The sequence below is a fragment of the Drosophila bipectinata genome, chromosome 2L (genome assembly GCF_030179905.1).
Source record: "Drosophila bipectinata strain 14024-0381.07 chromosome 2L, DbipHiC1v2, whole genome shotgun sequence".
NCBI lineage: Eukaryota > Metazoa > Arthropoda > Insecta > Diptera > Drosophilidae > Drosophila > Drosophila bipectinata.
In genome coordinates this window covers 24,311,695-24,327,496 of record NC_091736.1, presented here as the reverse complement: position 1 = coordinate 24,327,496, position 15,802 = coordinate 24,311,695, and the positions used below count along the sequence as shown (strand labels likewise).

The window sequence follows — 15,802 nt, the reverse complement described above, 5'->3', positions numbered from 1 at the left end:
AGGCGGAGATGACCAAGCGGCGAGGCAAACCCGGAAGATGGTGCATCTTGGTACAGGTTGGTGCCACGTGCTTCCGGGTGCGAGGAGGCGGTAGAGGAGTAAGGGTGGTGAGGAGAAGTTGAATGAAAAAAAATAGAAGTAAAAAAATTAAAAAAAAAAAAAAGAACAAAAAAAAAAAAAAAATAATTAAATAATACATGAATAATAAAAAAAAAAAATATAAAAAAAAAAAGGGGGAAAAAAAAACATGAAATATATCGGATTTAAAAAAAAGGGGGGGGGGGGGGGAAAAGAAAGTATAAAAAAAATAAAAAAAAAAAAAAGGTTAGTCTTTAAAAAAAAATAAATAAAAAAAATAAAAAAAAAAAAAAAAAAATAAAAAAAAAAAAAAATAAAATAAATAAAAAAAAAATATATATATATAGGGTAGGAATAAAGGGTTTTAAGAGAAAAAAAAAAAAAAAAAAAAAAAAATAAAAAAAATTAAATTAATTAAACAGAAAAAAAAAAAAAAAATTCAAAGTAAAAAAAAAAAAAAAAAAAAAAAAAAAAAAAAAAAAGGGAAGGAAAAAGGGTTTTAAAAAAAAAAAAAAAAAAAAAAGTAATAATAGGGTTAGCATAGTTAGTATTTGGAAAAAAAATGAATAATAGGCTTAGCATAGTTATTATTAAAAAAAAAAAAAAAAAAAAAAAAAAATAATAATTAAAGTATATATATATAGGGTTAGTAGTAAAAATCTAAACAAAAAAAAAAAGAGAGAAGAAAACAAAAAAAAGGGGGAAAAGGAAAAGGAAAAAAAAAAACCAAAAACGACCGAACAACGCCAGCGATAGGGGGAAGCCATCGGCCGTCTTCCGAAGGAGGGGGGAAGTGGATGGGCATCCACACCACAAAAGTGGATGGGCATCCACACCAAAGAGAAGAGCGATCAGGCACAGTTTTTTTTCGGTGAGCTGAGAGTGGCGAAGTTTTCGTTACATTGGCAAGTGTCTCTGTCGTTCCCGAAGAAGGGGGGAAGTGTGAGGAGAATTCGCCTCCTCACACGCTAAGACAGCAATAGCCAATCAGTTTAGGGGGCCGCGGGAGATAGGCTGATGACCAATACGAACGGGGAGGGGTAGGGTTCACCATCAAGGGCGAAGACAGAATCGAGGTGGAACGTAACGGTTCCCGGAGCAGCAGTAGACGAATGGAAGGACAGGGTTACAGCGCCCAGTGGGAAGACGGAATCAACGTGGAACGTAACGGTTCCCGGAGCACCAGCAGACAAATGGAAATGCAAGGTTACATCGTCCAGTGGGAAGACGGAATCAACGTGGAACGTAACGGTTCCCGGAGCACCAGCAGACAAATGGAAATGCAAGGTTACATCGTCCAGTGGGAAGACGGAATCAACGTGGAACGTAACGGTTCCCGGAGCCCCAGCAGACAAATGGAAATGCAAGGTTACATTGCCCAGTGGGAAGACGGAATCAACGTGGAACGTAACGGTCCCCGGAGCACCAGTGGACGAATGGGAAGGCAGTGAGGGCAGTGAGAGGCAGAGCTCCATCATCGAGTGGAAGACGGGTCAACGTGGAACGTAACGGCTCCCGAGGCGACGGTGGGCACATGAGCCCGCCGCGCAGCGGAGTTCAGGATGGGCGACATGACTGGGAGCAGCAAAGGAGCAAGGAGCAACAGGGGAGGCGGAGGAGGCCAGCGTCACGTCGCATAGCAACAGCAGGGGTCAGTGGCCGAACGGAAAAGGGCAACGGCCGCACGGATGGCCACCTGTCAGCAGGAAAAAGGAGTAACGGCAGCCCGCCAACGGGAAAGTGGCGTGATCTTGGAAACAGGAGTAACGGCAGCTCGCCAACGGGAAAGTGGCGTGATTCTGGAAGCAGGATTAACGGCAGGAGCAGAGGCCAGGAGGATTAACGGGCGCTCCAGTCAGTATAAAAGAAGGCCCACTGGAGCGGCTCGCGACGAGTCTTTTTAGGAAGCTTGTAGCGTTGAGTTGGAGGACCGCCTGTGGAGAGTCCGCCAGTCAAGTGTTAGAGCGTTTCTAAAAAGGATTCGGTTGTTTGAGTTGAAAGACCGCCTTTGGAGAGTCCGACAGCCAAACGTAAGGAGAACGAACGAGACAAGGAAAGAACGGTACGAGGACAGTTACGGGGAACGACCTAGGCGACAGGAGACGAGTTGGACCAGTTCCTGGCCACGGCAGGTAGCCTTGCTAGGAAGTGCAGAAAGGATAAGTCTGGCGTACGCCATTCGGACTCCTGACTCACAACCAACAGGCGTGGTCCTGCACCGGAAAGGACAGGCCGACTCAAGATCCCGAGCCCGGTTTCGCTCCGGAGGACGAGAAGGACAGGACGAGAGAGGATCGGCGTCGGTTGGTTTCCTCGAAAGCTACAGGGTAACAGAGTCGAGCGTGGGCTATTCCAAGTCAAAGCAGGTAGCCTTGCAAGGAAGTGAGGAAAGAACAAGTCTGGCGTACGCCACGCGGGTTCTTGACTCGCAACCAACAGGCGTGGTCCTGCAGGACGCGGATAAGCCAACTCGGGAACTCACGCCCGCTTTGGAACGCGATCGGGGAGGCCCCGGTCACCCACCAAGCAGCTCTTGACCCGGGCCCATTGGCGCGTACGCGCGGTGGTCACCCGGCCGAAAGAGTGACGTACGGTCCTGGACAGGCGACTTCCGACCCTGTCGGAGACTGACAAGACTTCGGCAACTCCCAATCCAGGCCCGCCGGTGCGAAAAGGCACGGCGTCTCCTGGCGTAGCGGAGCCGGCTGTAGACAGCAAACTCTGAACCAGGGCCGCTGGTGCGCATGCACAGCAGGTTGCGGGGACGACCACCAGTAGCCATCTCCCAAACCAGACTCGCCGGTGCGAAAAGCACGGCGTGCTCCTGGCGTAGCGGAGCCTACAGGCCGCCCACCCCGAACCAGGTCCGCCGGTGCGCATGCACGGCGCATCTCCCTGGTGGTGCAGAGGCGACAGTCAGTAGCTATCTCCCGAACCAGTGACGCCGGTGCGCAGAGCACGGCGTTCATCCTGGTGTAGCGGAGGCTACAGCCCGCCAACTCCCGAGCCCCGGCGGTACGGCGCGTATGCGCGTATCCCCGACGGCGTAGTGGAGGCTTTTCAGTACATAGCCGAAGGCCAGACCGAACCGAAGAGGTGGAAGGTGACGACGGATCAACGAGGAGGAGCCCCGGCAACGAGAGCAACAGCGGAAACACCAGCAACGGAGGAGATATCCAGGACGGACACACCAAGGGTCACCAAGGACGCACCAAGGGTCATTCCCGGGAACCCGCATGAATCACAGTTGTAAACAGAGAGAGCAGAAAATAAAGAGACTACGCAACGGAAAGCTACTTGTATTATTTTCTGGGCTTGGGCAATCACGTCGAATCTATAAATTCGGTGGAACGGATCCGCGAAACTCTGTGAGCTAGCCGCGGCAAATTGTGGCGAGCGGAAGCAGAAATAACAGTTCGTTACAAATCTTCTCTTAGTTTTGAGACTGTTGAAAATGTACATTTACATATACGAGCAAAAGTAGCATCAATAAATGTGCATGTTTGTGATTGTATGAGTGTAAGTTAAAACGGAGAAGAGATTGAGTGGTCAAAAGAGAGCACAAAATAACGGGTTGGTTTCACTTCTTTTCTGGCAACGAGTGCGTGCGCAACGCAAAATATTATATAACAATTCTGTTTTATCATTTATATGGATGCGAGTCTAGATAACACTTTATGGTGTTTTTTTTTTATAAACAAACAACAACAAACAACAAACAAAACAACAGAGACTAACAATAACTGTACGAATCTAATTATAAAAATTTAACTAACAGTGTACTAAGACTGCATGATTGTTTGCGTGATTGTTTGCTCACGAAGATGAAGACGTAATTGGTTCGCCTTGTTCGCCAGGAGTTTACAGTGCAACAATAGCTTGGTTAAGAACCTTTCCTTCTCTTCTGCGATCACTTCTTTGACTGGTAGAATGTTTAATTCGCGACGGTGCCCCTGGTGCATTGTCCACCCTTTTATTTTTTATTTTGCCTTAAACCACACACAGCAGTTTCTTTAAGCCTGCAAAATGGTTTCCGGGTGGGTGCCACCGATCGTTATCACCAGCATTTGGGCTTTCATTGGCATCATCTGTCCTTTCTTCGCTCGAGGCCTCAACAAGGGGGTGACTCAGTGCTGCCTTATGCTGACCGCTGTCACCTGCTGGTTGTTCTGGTTCTGCTGTTACATGACCCAGCTGAACTCTCTGATCGGCCCCAAACTCTCCATGAACGAAATCATGATTATGGCCAGGGAGTGGGGGAACCCCATTAAGGACACAATGGATGTCGCCGTTTAATCGTTTTCATATCACCTGTTTTGTTATCGTTTACCTTGAATGCTTTTGCATTCTGTATTATTAGTTTCGATTTAATTGTCGAAGCATAAAATAAATTGTATCAAAGTTATAGAAAACAAAATTATGGTTGCATTGTGTATTTTTAGTTTGAGGTTGTTAAGAGGAGCCCCAATAATTTTTGGAGTTACTCCAATGTGTTTCGCTTGGAAACTGTTTTATTTTTATATAATTCTCTTACAGGAAAGTTACAAAGAAATATGAAAATCCTAAATCTATTTAAAACTAATTATCAACGCACTGCACGCTGACATGCTATGCGACCCTTTCTTGAGTTTGATAAGCGCACCACTTATTTTTTTTGTGTTAGGCTGCAGGAGAAATCTCGTATTGCCATGGGTCCGATTCCTTGAAACTCTATCTTTGAAATTTTGATCTAAAATCGTGTTAAATGCTTGAAAATTCTTCAAAGAGCCACAAAAAAGGCCACATTTTTAATAATGTTATGTTTTATGTTTAAAATAATTATCAAACTTTCTACAAAAGGCTACACAAATTATTTTTTTTTTCGTTTTTTAGATTTAAATACCATGTTAAATGTTAAATGTTGAAGCTTTTGAAAAAAAATACATCCTAAATTATTTTAAACAAAAAGGATACAATTTTTACACAAGAAACTTTGACTCCATTTTTTCGGTACAAAGTACCAGAAATGCACTGACTTGTTATGGGACACACATCAATATTGTCTCATTAATCCTGAATAAAACGAGAGCAATTTCATTTATAAATTAGGAAAATTCTGAAGTTATAACGTTTTTCCCACAACAAGTCAGTGCAATTTTGCCAGCGCTTGGGAGTATCAGTGTGTAAAAGAAAGGGAAAGCGAAATAGAAATTCATCTAAACATCGCCTCAGTTCGTAGTAGAACCCGATGTAAAAATATCTATAAATGGGGGTTCTATGGGATATTGCCAGGCCGTGTAGTGGAATCCGCTGTAAAAATGAAAACATTTAAGAGCGAGTTTCCTGACAAAAGGCAGGCCGATGAGAGAGGGAAAGAGAGCATTTTTTTTTAGAGCGTAACATCTTTGGAACATTGGAATAATGAAACATTGACATTAACCCAAGAAAAAAAGAGTTAGATATATCGTCTACTCAGTGCCGAGTAGGCCCCTTGTTCAAAATCGGATAGAAACGTGTTATTTCTACCGTCACTCTTTTTTTTTATTTATATCATTACTAGATTTTAAATTTGAAGGACAGGAAAAAGATGTTATAGATGTTATAGAGACCATTGTAGGCCAACATTGAACATAATACCATAAAAGGGTCGTGCCGTGCATATGTCGAATTTCAATAGCTAAGGAATAGAGGACTGAAGTTTCTAGTCCTTCTATTAGGAATGTTAAAATTTAAGCGTGTTAGTAAATGCTGGCTGTCTACATCCCCATTAATTTGGTAATGTAAAAAAACTACTCCCAGAATTTTCCTACGATTTAAGCCTCCACTAACTCCAGTAAATTTGTGGTGGTGAAGCGACGCTTAATGAAGCAATGCTGACAAGGAGAGATGATCGAAAAGCAAAAGGGTTGCAAATGAGGAGTAATTAATTTTTGAAATAACTTTGGAATTGCCGACAATTTAGAGATGCCTCTGTTGTTGGTAACATCGGAATTTTTCCCTTTTTTTATGTAAGGGAATTATGAAAGATTCCTTCCAGTTGAAAAGTCTATAAAGAGGTTTGCACAGAGCCCTGGCACAGTATTTTACTGCAGCATCAGTCGGTACCTGTGGTCCGGATTGTTAAATACCCTGTTGGGTGACTCTAACAAGAGGCTCATCCACAAAGACCTATGGTATCACTCGAAGGGATGCCACGAAGGACATATCAGACAATTGCTCATTTGTCCTGAGAAATTCGGCCGACAAATTTTTCTCAGTTCTAGCCCTTGGGGTGGCCAGAGATATGAGCGGCTGCGTGAATGTCGGCTGAGCAGGCTGAGGCGGTTCACAAACAGCGGATTTCTTACGCTTAGGAGACTCTTTTTAGCAGATGAAGGCCACTAAACTAACAGTCAAGCGCCAGAGCTGGTCATTGATTTTACGAAAAGTTCGTGGCGTTGTCGCTGCGTTGGTAAAAAGACAACAAAAAGAAATCGGTTGAATTGTTGGAAACTATTTCTAAATGAACTGCCTTGGACGCAAAACAAACAAATATGGCAATGTAGGACTTATAGATTACTTACTTAACATTATTTAATGTTATTTACTTAACCCTTTCATGCCCGCTTTTGCATATACGCAACATTGTATTTATGAGCCTCTATCTCGCGTATTTTAATTATTTTTGTTTTTATTCTTTCGCAGATGAGATTATACATATTTGTTCGGTAGTCAGCTGCACACGCGTTCAGTTTGTAGCTATTTTCCCGAGAGTGTAGTTGACAAATACATTGTGCAAAAAAAAGTTTGAAAAGTTTGGTTTTTGAAAAGTGTTAAATAAACATTAAAATAATTACTTCATCCTAGTACCAAGTTTAGCAAATTTATGAAAATATTATTTAGTTTGTAATTTGCATAACATATGTTTGCATATACGCAACATCCTGTAGCTCTTGAACCAGGACACCTAGGACATTGAAATTTTTGTCAGTGGATATTGGGGTCAACTCTAGCTTATATGTCTACTTATATGGGCATGAGAGGTTTAACCTGATAATGTTACTTGTAAATAAGCTTTGCAAGTAAATCTTAACATAGGAATATGGAATGCCAATGGGCTTTCCAACCATTTAAATGAAACAACATATTTTAGAAACTCACTTCACTAGCAAATCCTTTTATAGAGTTATTGGATACACAGTAAAAGCTGACCATCCGTCAGATAGAGCTCAATTATTGTGCAATTATTGGAAGTGCCGCAATTATTGTCAAGCACGGCCTTAAATTTAAAATCATGGACAGTACTAGGGAATATGCTATCCGTATGCATGTATGTATGCATGCTGATGTATTAGTAACTGCGATTTCTCCCACAAAGATTCTCAATAAAAGAACTGGACTTTAAAAACTGTTTCTAAGGACTGGGATCAAAGTTCATTATGGGAGGCGACTTCAATGCTAAACATCCATGGTGGGGATCCAGATTGACAAACCCGAAAGGACCGGAGCTATAAAAATGCATACGAAACAATAAAATTACCACATTGTCAACTGGTAAGTCTACATACTGGCCAACAGATAAACGAACAATTCCAGATTTGATTGATTTCGTAATGTTCTCTGGAATTTTACAATCACATATGAGGGTAATGGAAAGCTTCGACCTTAACTGAGACCATTCTCCAATAATAGCAACTTACAGTACAATGGACCATTTGCTGCATAAGCCCTATGAGGTCATTACAGCCTATACAGACATTAAGGCATTTAAAAGCTATTTAGATTCAGCTATAAGCCTTGACATTTCGTTTAAAAATGGAAAGGAGAGGAGATAGACAACGTTTTTGAGCTTTTCACAAATTTAATTCACAAACCGAACTACAGAAACACGAATCATGCTCCTAATCTTCAACAACCAAATCATTTCATTCAACAATTAAAATCAAATCAACTCACTACCCTGCTAACATCTGAGCTATGTCAACTGCTGTCGAACTTACGCAATGAATCTCTAGCTGCGTATCTGAGAATCTTAGACCCTAATTCCTGCAACAACGAATACCACCTATAGAGGGCGACCAAATACCTAAAGAGACCAACTAAAAGAAACTTAAGAATTCGTAATAGCAATGAAACTTGGCGCATGTCTGACAACGACCAAGCGGAAGCATTTGCACAACATCTGCATTCCGTGTTTCAGCCAAACGACATCAATAGTCCAATAACAGAGAATGAAGTAGAAAACTTTCATGAGTCAACCTGTCAAATAAGCTTGCCTATTAAAAGCATCAAGTATGAAGAAGTTGTGACAGAAATCAAATTCTTGAACAAAAAAAAAGCACAAGGCCCTGACAAAATAGACGGCATCCCCCTCAAAACTTTACCACCAAAATGCATTTGATTCTCACTCTCATATTTAATGCTAGAACTCTCATATTTCTCAGACTAGAACACTTCCCAAGTCAATGGAAATGCGCAGAGATCATTATGATCCTAAAGCCACTCAAAACTGAAAAAGAATTGACATCATACCGTCCCATTAGTCTGCTGACAATATTCTCGAAAGTATTTGAAAAAATACTATTGAAGAGAATGTTGCCAAATTTGGACGAATTTTTCATCACTCCCGAATATCAATTTGGATTAAGGAGAGGTCATGAGACACCAGAGCAATGTCACAGGGTCATTCATGAAATAGTATCCGCATTCGGAAACAAAAAATACTGCACTGCTGCATTTATTGATGTACAACAAGCGGTCGATCGAGTCTGGCACAATGGTTTATTTTACAAGATAAAGAACTGGCTACCTGCTCCATACTACTTATTAATCAAGTCATATCTAATCAAGTTATTATTAATCTTATTAATCAAGTTTTTCTTGCGTGCAGCAGAAAAACGACTCATCAGCTCTAGATCGCATTAACGCAGGCATTCCACAAGGAAGCGTACTGGGGCCAATTCTGTACACCCTATTCACTGCTGACATGCCAGGTATAAACACATGCACTGTTGCAACATATGCTAATGATACAGCCGTTTTGGCCACAAAAAGATCCAAAAATAAAGCATCCGAACTCCTGCAGCGTGAGCTAAGCCTAATTGAAAACTGGTTTCTTCGATGGAAAATTAGAATCAACTTCCTAAAATCAGTCCAAGCCACTTTTTCACTAAGACCAGGCAGCTGCCCAAATGTTGCACTTAACGGCTAACGGCTTAACGGCTCATTGAGGCTGGGAACTGCTAGCAACTCGAATATTGAAATTCTTCAGCGTTACCAATCCAAAACGTTGAGACAAATTGTCAATGCTCCATTCTACGTATCTAATGCAACTTTAATAATGATCTAAACATCCCAACCATAAAGAAGAAATAAATAAAATTAGTAAGAAATACCTTGACATACTCCACAATCGCGAAAATAATTTATCCTTAAATCTAGTGGACAATAGCTTAACAGTAAGAAGACTGAAAAGATACCATATTCTCGATCTTCTCGATAGATAAATTCAAAAAAACTGTAAATATTTAATATAGAATAGTAGGGCTCATTGGAAAACAGCTATTTCTGTTAACTTAACATTCTTTATAAAATTTACTTATCTTTTTAATGGACAGATAGTAAATAAATAAATAAGACTTCATTATATTCAACAGGTAAGGGAACAATATAAGATTTTACTACTAATCTGTTCGATTTCCTTATAAAGCGGAACATATAATCGAATACTCGCAGCAGTTTTAGGTGAGAGGATTATCCCTCTATCACTTCCAATAAATGTGCAATAGAGACGATTGCGGTTAATCCGACCGCATTCCTTTTTTCTTCCCTCTGTAAAAGTACTGGTGGCAGATTAAGCCGGGGGCTCGTCGGCCACTTATCTTCCGGTTCCTTTAAAAACAATGGACCTGTAAACCAGATCGATTCTTCAGTCGCCTTTAAGTCTCCACCTTTGGACACTACCTATATCTGCCGGGTTCTGCTTAGTTGGTACATGCCGCCACGTGCTGTCATCTGACCACTCTTGAATTTCGCCTACTCTTTTCGATACGAACGTTGTTGTGTTTTTTGTGTTGGCTATCAGTGCAAATCTATTTAGCCGGAACCGAAGAAGAGTTGAATACAACTCGTCCTGGATTGTAGGACCAACCATCAATAAATCGTTTAGGCACTTCAGTATTGAAGTCTTACAAGACGCATCAAAAACGACTCTTAATTTGGTCGATGTGCTTTGAGGCCGTAAGATACACTGATGGGGTATGACGTAGTGCGGAGTAGCAAAAATATCATTGCTTGTAGAAGACATATGACCTAAGGATTTGTAAATTCCCTTTAAATTCGGATCTCGAGATAATCTTCTCTCGAGCGACAAAAAACGGAGTTTGGTTACTTCGAACGAGTTTTCCAAAACGCTTGGATCCGATTTAAATGGAAGTCTGACTTTGCATCAAATGAAGAAGTACAAAAGTATTTTTATGATAATATTCCTCACATAACTCTTGTTCAGGTGACAAAAGATTTTGAATAGTAAGTACTTCTTCCAACGACCAGAATTTTTTCAAATTGCCATCTATCGACTCGAATAACTCTTCTTGATAAAGACAGGCTTTTGAGGAGTTGAGGTATTAGCCTTATATTTTCCCGATATTATCCATCCAAGGAGAGTTTTTTGGAGAATGGGATGTTTCGGACCTTGTTTTATTTGGCCAACGGACAACAGTACGAAAAATGACTCAGCTCCAATTAAGATGTCTATCCGCTGAGGTTTATAAAAATATGGGTCTGCCAAAGGCAAGTTCTTTGATAGGTCCCAATCTTTCACGTTCACAGACTGGTCAGGGTGATAACCCGAATTTGTTCTTAATATCCAAAAGTCCAAACGGAAACTCACTAACATTTATTTTTTACTTCACCACTTAACCTGTGAATTAGCTTGACCAATTCCAAGAAAGTTGATACACGATGCCTCCTTACGGATCTGTAAGCGTTGAGCAAGATCTTCAGTAATGAAAATCATTTGTGACCCAGAGTCAAGTAATGCTCGGGCCAATATGTGCTCTTAATTTTTGGTTCTACGATCGACGTCGCTAGCAAAGCCTTTTCTAGGGATGACGCATGCAAAGCATGTGACTTAGAAGAACCATCAAGACTTAGCGCTGGAGGAGGATTTTAATTTGGTGGTGGTAAGTTATTTTCGGTCACAGTAAATCGGTACAGAAGTTTGTGAGCGATCTTGCACATATTTGACGATTTACACTTCGCAACCGTGTGACCTTTTTCAGAAAATTAAAATATAGTGAGGCTGACTTGACAAACTACAAACCGTTGCATTACAGCAAGGCCTTGTGGTATTGTACGTTGCAATAACTGCAAGCTTGTTTGTTAGAAGCGGAGCAAGCCAATGATTTTCTATTTTGTTGCTTGCCAAACCCAGTTTCTTCCTGTTTTGGCTTGTCAGTCTATTGCGCGGACAGGTGCTGGTACCAACGATTTAATATTTTTTCAAAATCGGACCACAGAGGCAATTCCTCATAATCCAGTGACTCTTCCCGTTTTTCTCTGGTCACTGGATCTATTCTACTCAAAACTAAATAAATAATCGTTGAGTTTGCAATTTTAGTGGCATCTCCTATGGATAATATCCTATGGATATGGATAATATGACCCGTAAATCGATGACACTGTGTCGATGAAACCTCTCAAAGACGACGAAGACGACTGGGAAACTTTCGGAAACTATCTGAATAATTTGCTTATTTGGTTCGCAAAGATGAGACATTCGTTTGTCAAAATTAGTCTCGTTGACTTGGATTGCCTTGATAGTTCCTAAGGCTTCACCAGAGAGGCAAGAAATTAAATGGTTCAATTTCTCTATAACAGGAATGTTCACATCCTTGTCTACTAATGTCTCAAAGAGACTCATAAAATTTTTAAGCTCCGAATAGTTTCCACTGAATTTTGGCAATGCCAAACTGGGAACTCGGCTCCAAATTCATCTTCCTCATCTAATTGCCCGATCTGGTCTTGCAACTCATTTGCCTTAAAAATTGTCTCATTTAAAACCTGAAGCCTGCGCTCTAGATCGGTCTTTTCTAAAGGAACTGACCCAGCTTATAAACGTTTCTTTAACCGGCGAATGCTTTTTACTCTGACATTTAATCTTCTTCTTAAGTCATCGAGAGTCGGGGATTTTAATTTCTGTTTATTATTATCCATTTTCTGATTTTATTTATGTTTCATTTGTCATTTTTATTATTAGATAAAAATTTGTTATATTTTTTTATTAATTAATAAAAAATATAAATTTTTTATTATATGAAATTTATTTTCATTAATTTTATTAAATAACAATAGCGAAAGAACGAAAAAAAATATTTATTTTAATATCTGGCGAAAAAAACGAAAAAATAATTAATTAACATCTAGCGAAAAATGAAAATACATAATTAATTAATTAGTATTCGAATGATGTTGATAGTCGAGGCACTGAGTATCCAAAAAAATAGTTGGTTGCCAATGACACTAAAAAAGTGGGGGGCAAAGTCTTACTTTCCATAGCACGCGTGCATAGGGTAGGAAATTCTGCCGCAGCGCTGCCGGCACACTGACAGTGTGAGCACTTTAAAATTTTTTTAGAAGATCTCTCATTTGCTCTCAATTGACTCAATTGACAGACCAAACTTACAAATCAAAATGTTTCCACTAAGAAATATGTTCTCAAAAATTGGGTTGAAAAAAGTTTTTCCCATAGAAAATAATATTTTCAAAATATAGATATGGAAGCGTTTTTTTTTCATTTGTTTAAGAACTGTTGCTAGCAAACCTTTCCTTTAAATAAAAAAAAAACTTAACGAAAAATGAAATAAAAAACTCCGTTTTTTTCGTTCAGTGAATACGGTGCTCTCATTGTTTTTTTCTGCTTCGCATACACTCAAATATTAATTTGACATGTGTGCGATTGACCCCCACTGTCGTAGAGCAACAGGCTATATTGTATTAGTGTGAATGTATGTAACATAGAGAAGGAATCATCTCCGACCCCATAAAATATATACCTAACCAGAAAAAGTCTGCGTACAAACTTGACGCTAAACTTTGATGTTAAATAAAAATAGTTGTGTAAAAGATATTGGCTAAATTTTTTTTTTATATTAACAACACATCTATTTTCCAAAATTATAGCTACTTTTTATTTATTGAATTCAACACCTTATTTAATTAAAATTAAGAAACTAAAAATACACACATTTTTGGGCAAGAAAAAGTCTGCGTACAAATTTAAATTAATATAAAAAAAGGCACTTATTAATATATAATGAATTAAATTAGTATGAGGTAGGATACCCCTTCCTATAGGAAGGATGTGTCCTATAGGAATAGGATATATTCTATTCAGCATCAACAGCCGAGTCGATATAGCCATGTCTGTCTGTCCGTCCGTCCGTATGCACGCGTGGATCTCAGAGACTAGAGACTATAAGAGAGAGCTATAGGATTTGGCATGGAGACTCCTTCAATGTCCACGCAGTTCAAGTTTGTTTCATCATTGTGCCACGCCCCTACCGCTCCTATAAATTGCGAATTTCTGTAGCGCCAGTACTAGATTGGTTTTTTTATGCCAATCTATTTCTATAGTAAAAATTTATCTGAAAAACAAATTTCATCCAAATTGGATGAAATTTTAGAGAAGATATTCTAAGAAGATATTCTCATATTCCCTCTCTTTCTTTTAAGCGAACGGTCGTGTTTTTTTTTGTGCGCACTGCGTTTATGACAAATATTGGTAAACCGGTGTTTACATACTTGTGAATTAAATCTTGTGAATCTTAACAATCTTAAAGCCTAAACCGTATCGCTTCGCGAGTGCTGTGGTATATTTGGACTCGAATTAATAATTTGTCTAAATTCTATTCCAAGCATAGCTCAGCTCTGCTTCTTCCCCGGCTTATCTATATTTCTGCATTTCTCTTTTGCACTATTCAAAGCTCTCGCTTCGGCTTCCTATTTGGCACAGTGGTTCAAGGTGTGTAGGGGGGCGTTGATTCCGCAAAAAGATTCCAGAAAAATTAGAAATGTTGAATCGAATTAACTTAAAAACTAGTACAAACAGAGATCGACGACAACCAACGAGCGAGAAGAGAGGGCACAGAGGGGCGAGTGTGGATGCGCTCTTCAGCGCGGGTGCGCTCTTTAGCGCGGATGCGCTCTTCAGGTGAGCGGCACAACGGCCCTTCACCTAAACATTCTCCCCCCCTTGCAATCGCTCGGGTTGCAACAGATCCCTCGTCGCTAGCTATGCGTCACTGTAGCTAGAGGGCGTACACGGGTCGATGAAGGCCCCCGTGTCGAAAATCCGGGTCCCGATGTTGACGCTGTTCCGTCTCAGTAGCGACGATAGGGTGGGCGCAGCGAGCGCGTCCTGCGGGGGCCCTCGAGGAGAGGCGGAAAGTTGCCTAGGCGCGGATGACGCGGGCGGAAGAGCGGTGGACGGCACCCGATGAGTGGCGGACGAAAGCAGTGGAGCGCTTGACGACTGCCAGCCAGTGGCCGAAGAATGCCGAGGAGTTGCCGGCGAGCGCCGGGAAGTCGATGGCCGTGGATCGGCTTGTGAGTGCCGGAAAATGGCGGAAGCAGGGCGAGAAGCACCCGAACCGTGCCGGGAGTTGGCGGATGACGGCCGACGAGAGAGCGAGACACCCCGTGTACTGTCTCCCGTGGGCGGTGACCGGTGCTCCTTGGTCCCGGGGTGCAGCAGCGTGTGGTGATCCTGACCACACGTCTTACAGCCGTCCCCACGCCGACAGGATCCGTCGGAGTGCTCGTGGGCCAGGCAGCTCGAGCAATAGCGGTTCACGAGAACCGCTCGGAGCCGCTCCTCGGCACTAAGGCGTAGGAAGCGCCGACACTTCTTCAACGGATGGATCCCATTGCAGACTCGGCATCGGTAGGATAGTGTACCTCGAGTACATCTGCTCTCCAGTGACGGGGCGTTGCGTGGGCGTGGCGACATCGTGCTGAATATGACCTTGGAATCTAGAATTAGGCCCGGATCAGTCGGATCATCAGCTGATTGCCACCGTGCAGCATGATGCGATGTGTAAATCGAAGAAGGAGTCGTAACAGAATTATGCTCGCATCCTGAATCGAAACCCTGAACCAGTGAGTCACCGAGGCTGCGGGCAACTCGTGCGGAAAAAACAGACACCCTGCGGGGGTTGGCTGGAGATAATGGGCCTGTCAACACCCATCCGAAAATGGTCTCCTGACCGAGAAGCGACCCGCAGATGTTAGCCTTGGAATTACCGAGGAGAATGGACGGAAGAATGTCAGCTCCTAATAACACATCGACTTGGGAGCTCTCAAAGAAGTTGGGGTCCGCCAGGGTAATATTGGGCAGCCCCTTGAGACGATCTCGCGAAATCGGATATGATGGCAGATTTCCGGCCAACTGCGGAAGAACGTAAGCCGCAGTCTCTAATTGTAGCCCGGGTCTTGACGGCGACCGAATTGAGAAATGGCACAATTTAGTAGACTGCGCGGAAATGGTTTGATTAAGGCCGGAAACTCGGGCTTGAATCATCTTGAAGGGAGGCTTGACGAGGTTGAACAGTCGTTCCGTTATGAACGTCGCTTCGGACCCTGAGTCTATTAGTGCTCGTGCCTGGACGGTGCACCCCAAATGGCACACGTTGATAAGGGCCGTGCCCAGTAGGACTGCTCCTGACGCGGAAGCGAAACACACCTGCACATTCGACTGATCCTCTGA

The 15,802-nt window shown here is 41.8% G+C and overlaps 1 protein-coding gene across 1 annotated transcript; it reads left to right on the top strand.

The window, feature by feature from the left end:
- Window positions 1-4,042: 4,042 nt before the first annotated feature.
- Window positions 4,043-4,495, top strand: LOC108118954 (V-type proton ATPase subunit e-like). The gene has a single exon (XM_017231900.3). It carries the CDS (start codon window positions 4,105-4,107, stop codon window positions 4,372-4,374), a length of 270 nt encoding a protein of 89 aa, XP_017087389.2. The 5' UTR covers window positions 4,043-4,104; the 3' UTR covers window positions 4,375-4,495.
- The last annotated feature ends 11,307 nt before the right edge of the window (window positions 4,496-15,802 follow it).

Excerpts from the sequence above, each read along its gene's own strand:
- LOC108118954 (XM_017231900.3), top strand. The coding sequence starts at position 4,105 with ATGGTTTCCGGGTGGGTGCCACCGATCGTTATCACCAGCATTTGGGCT.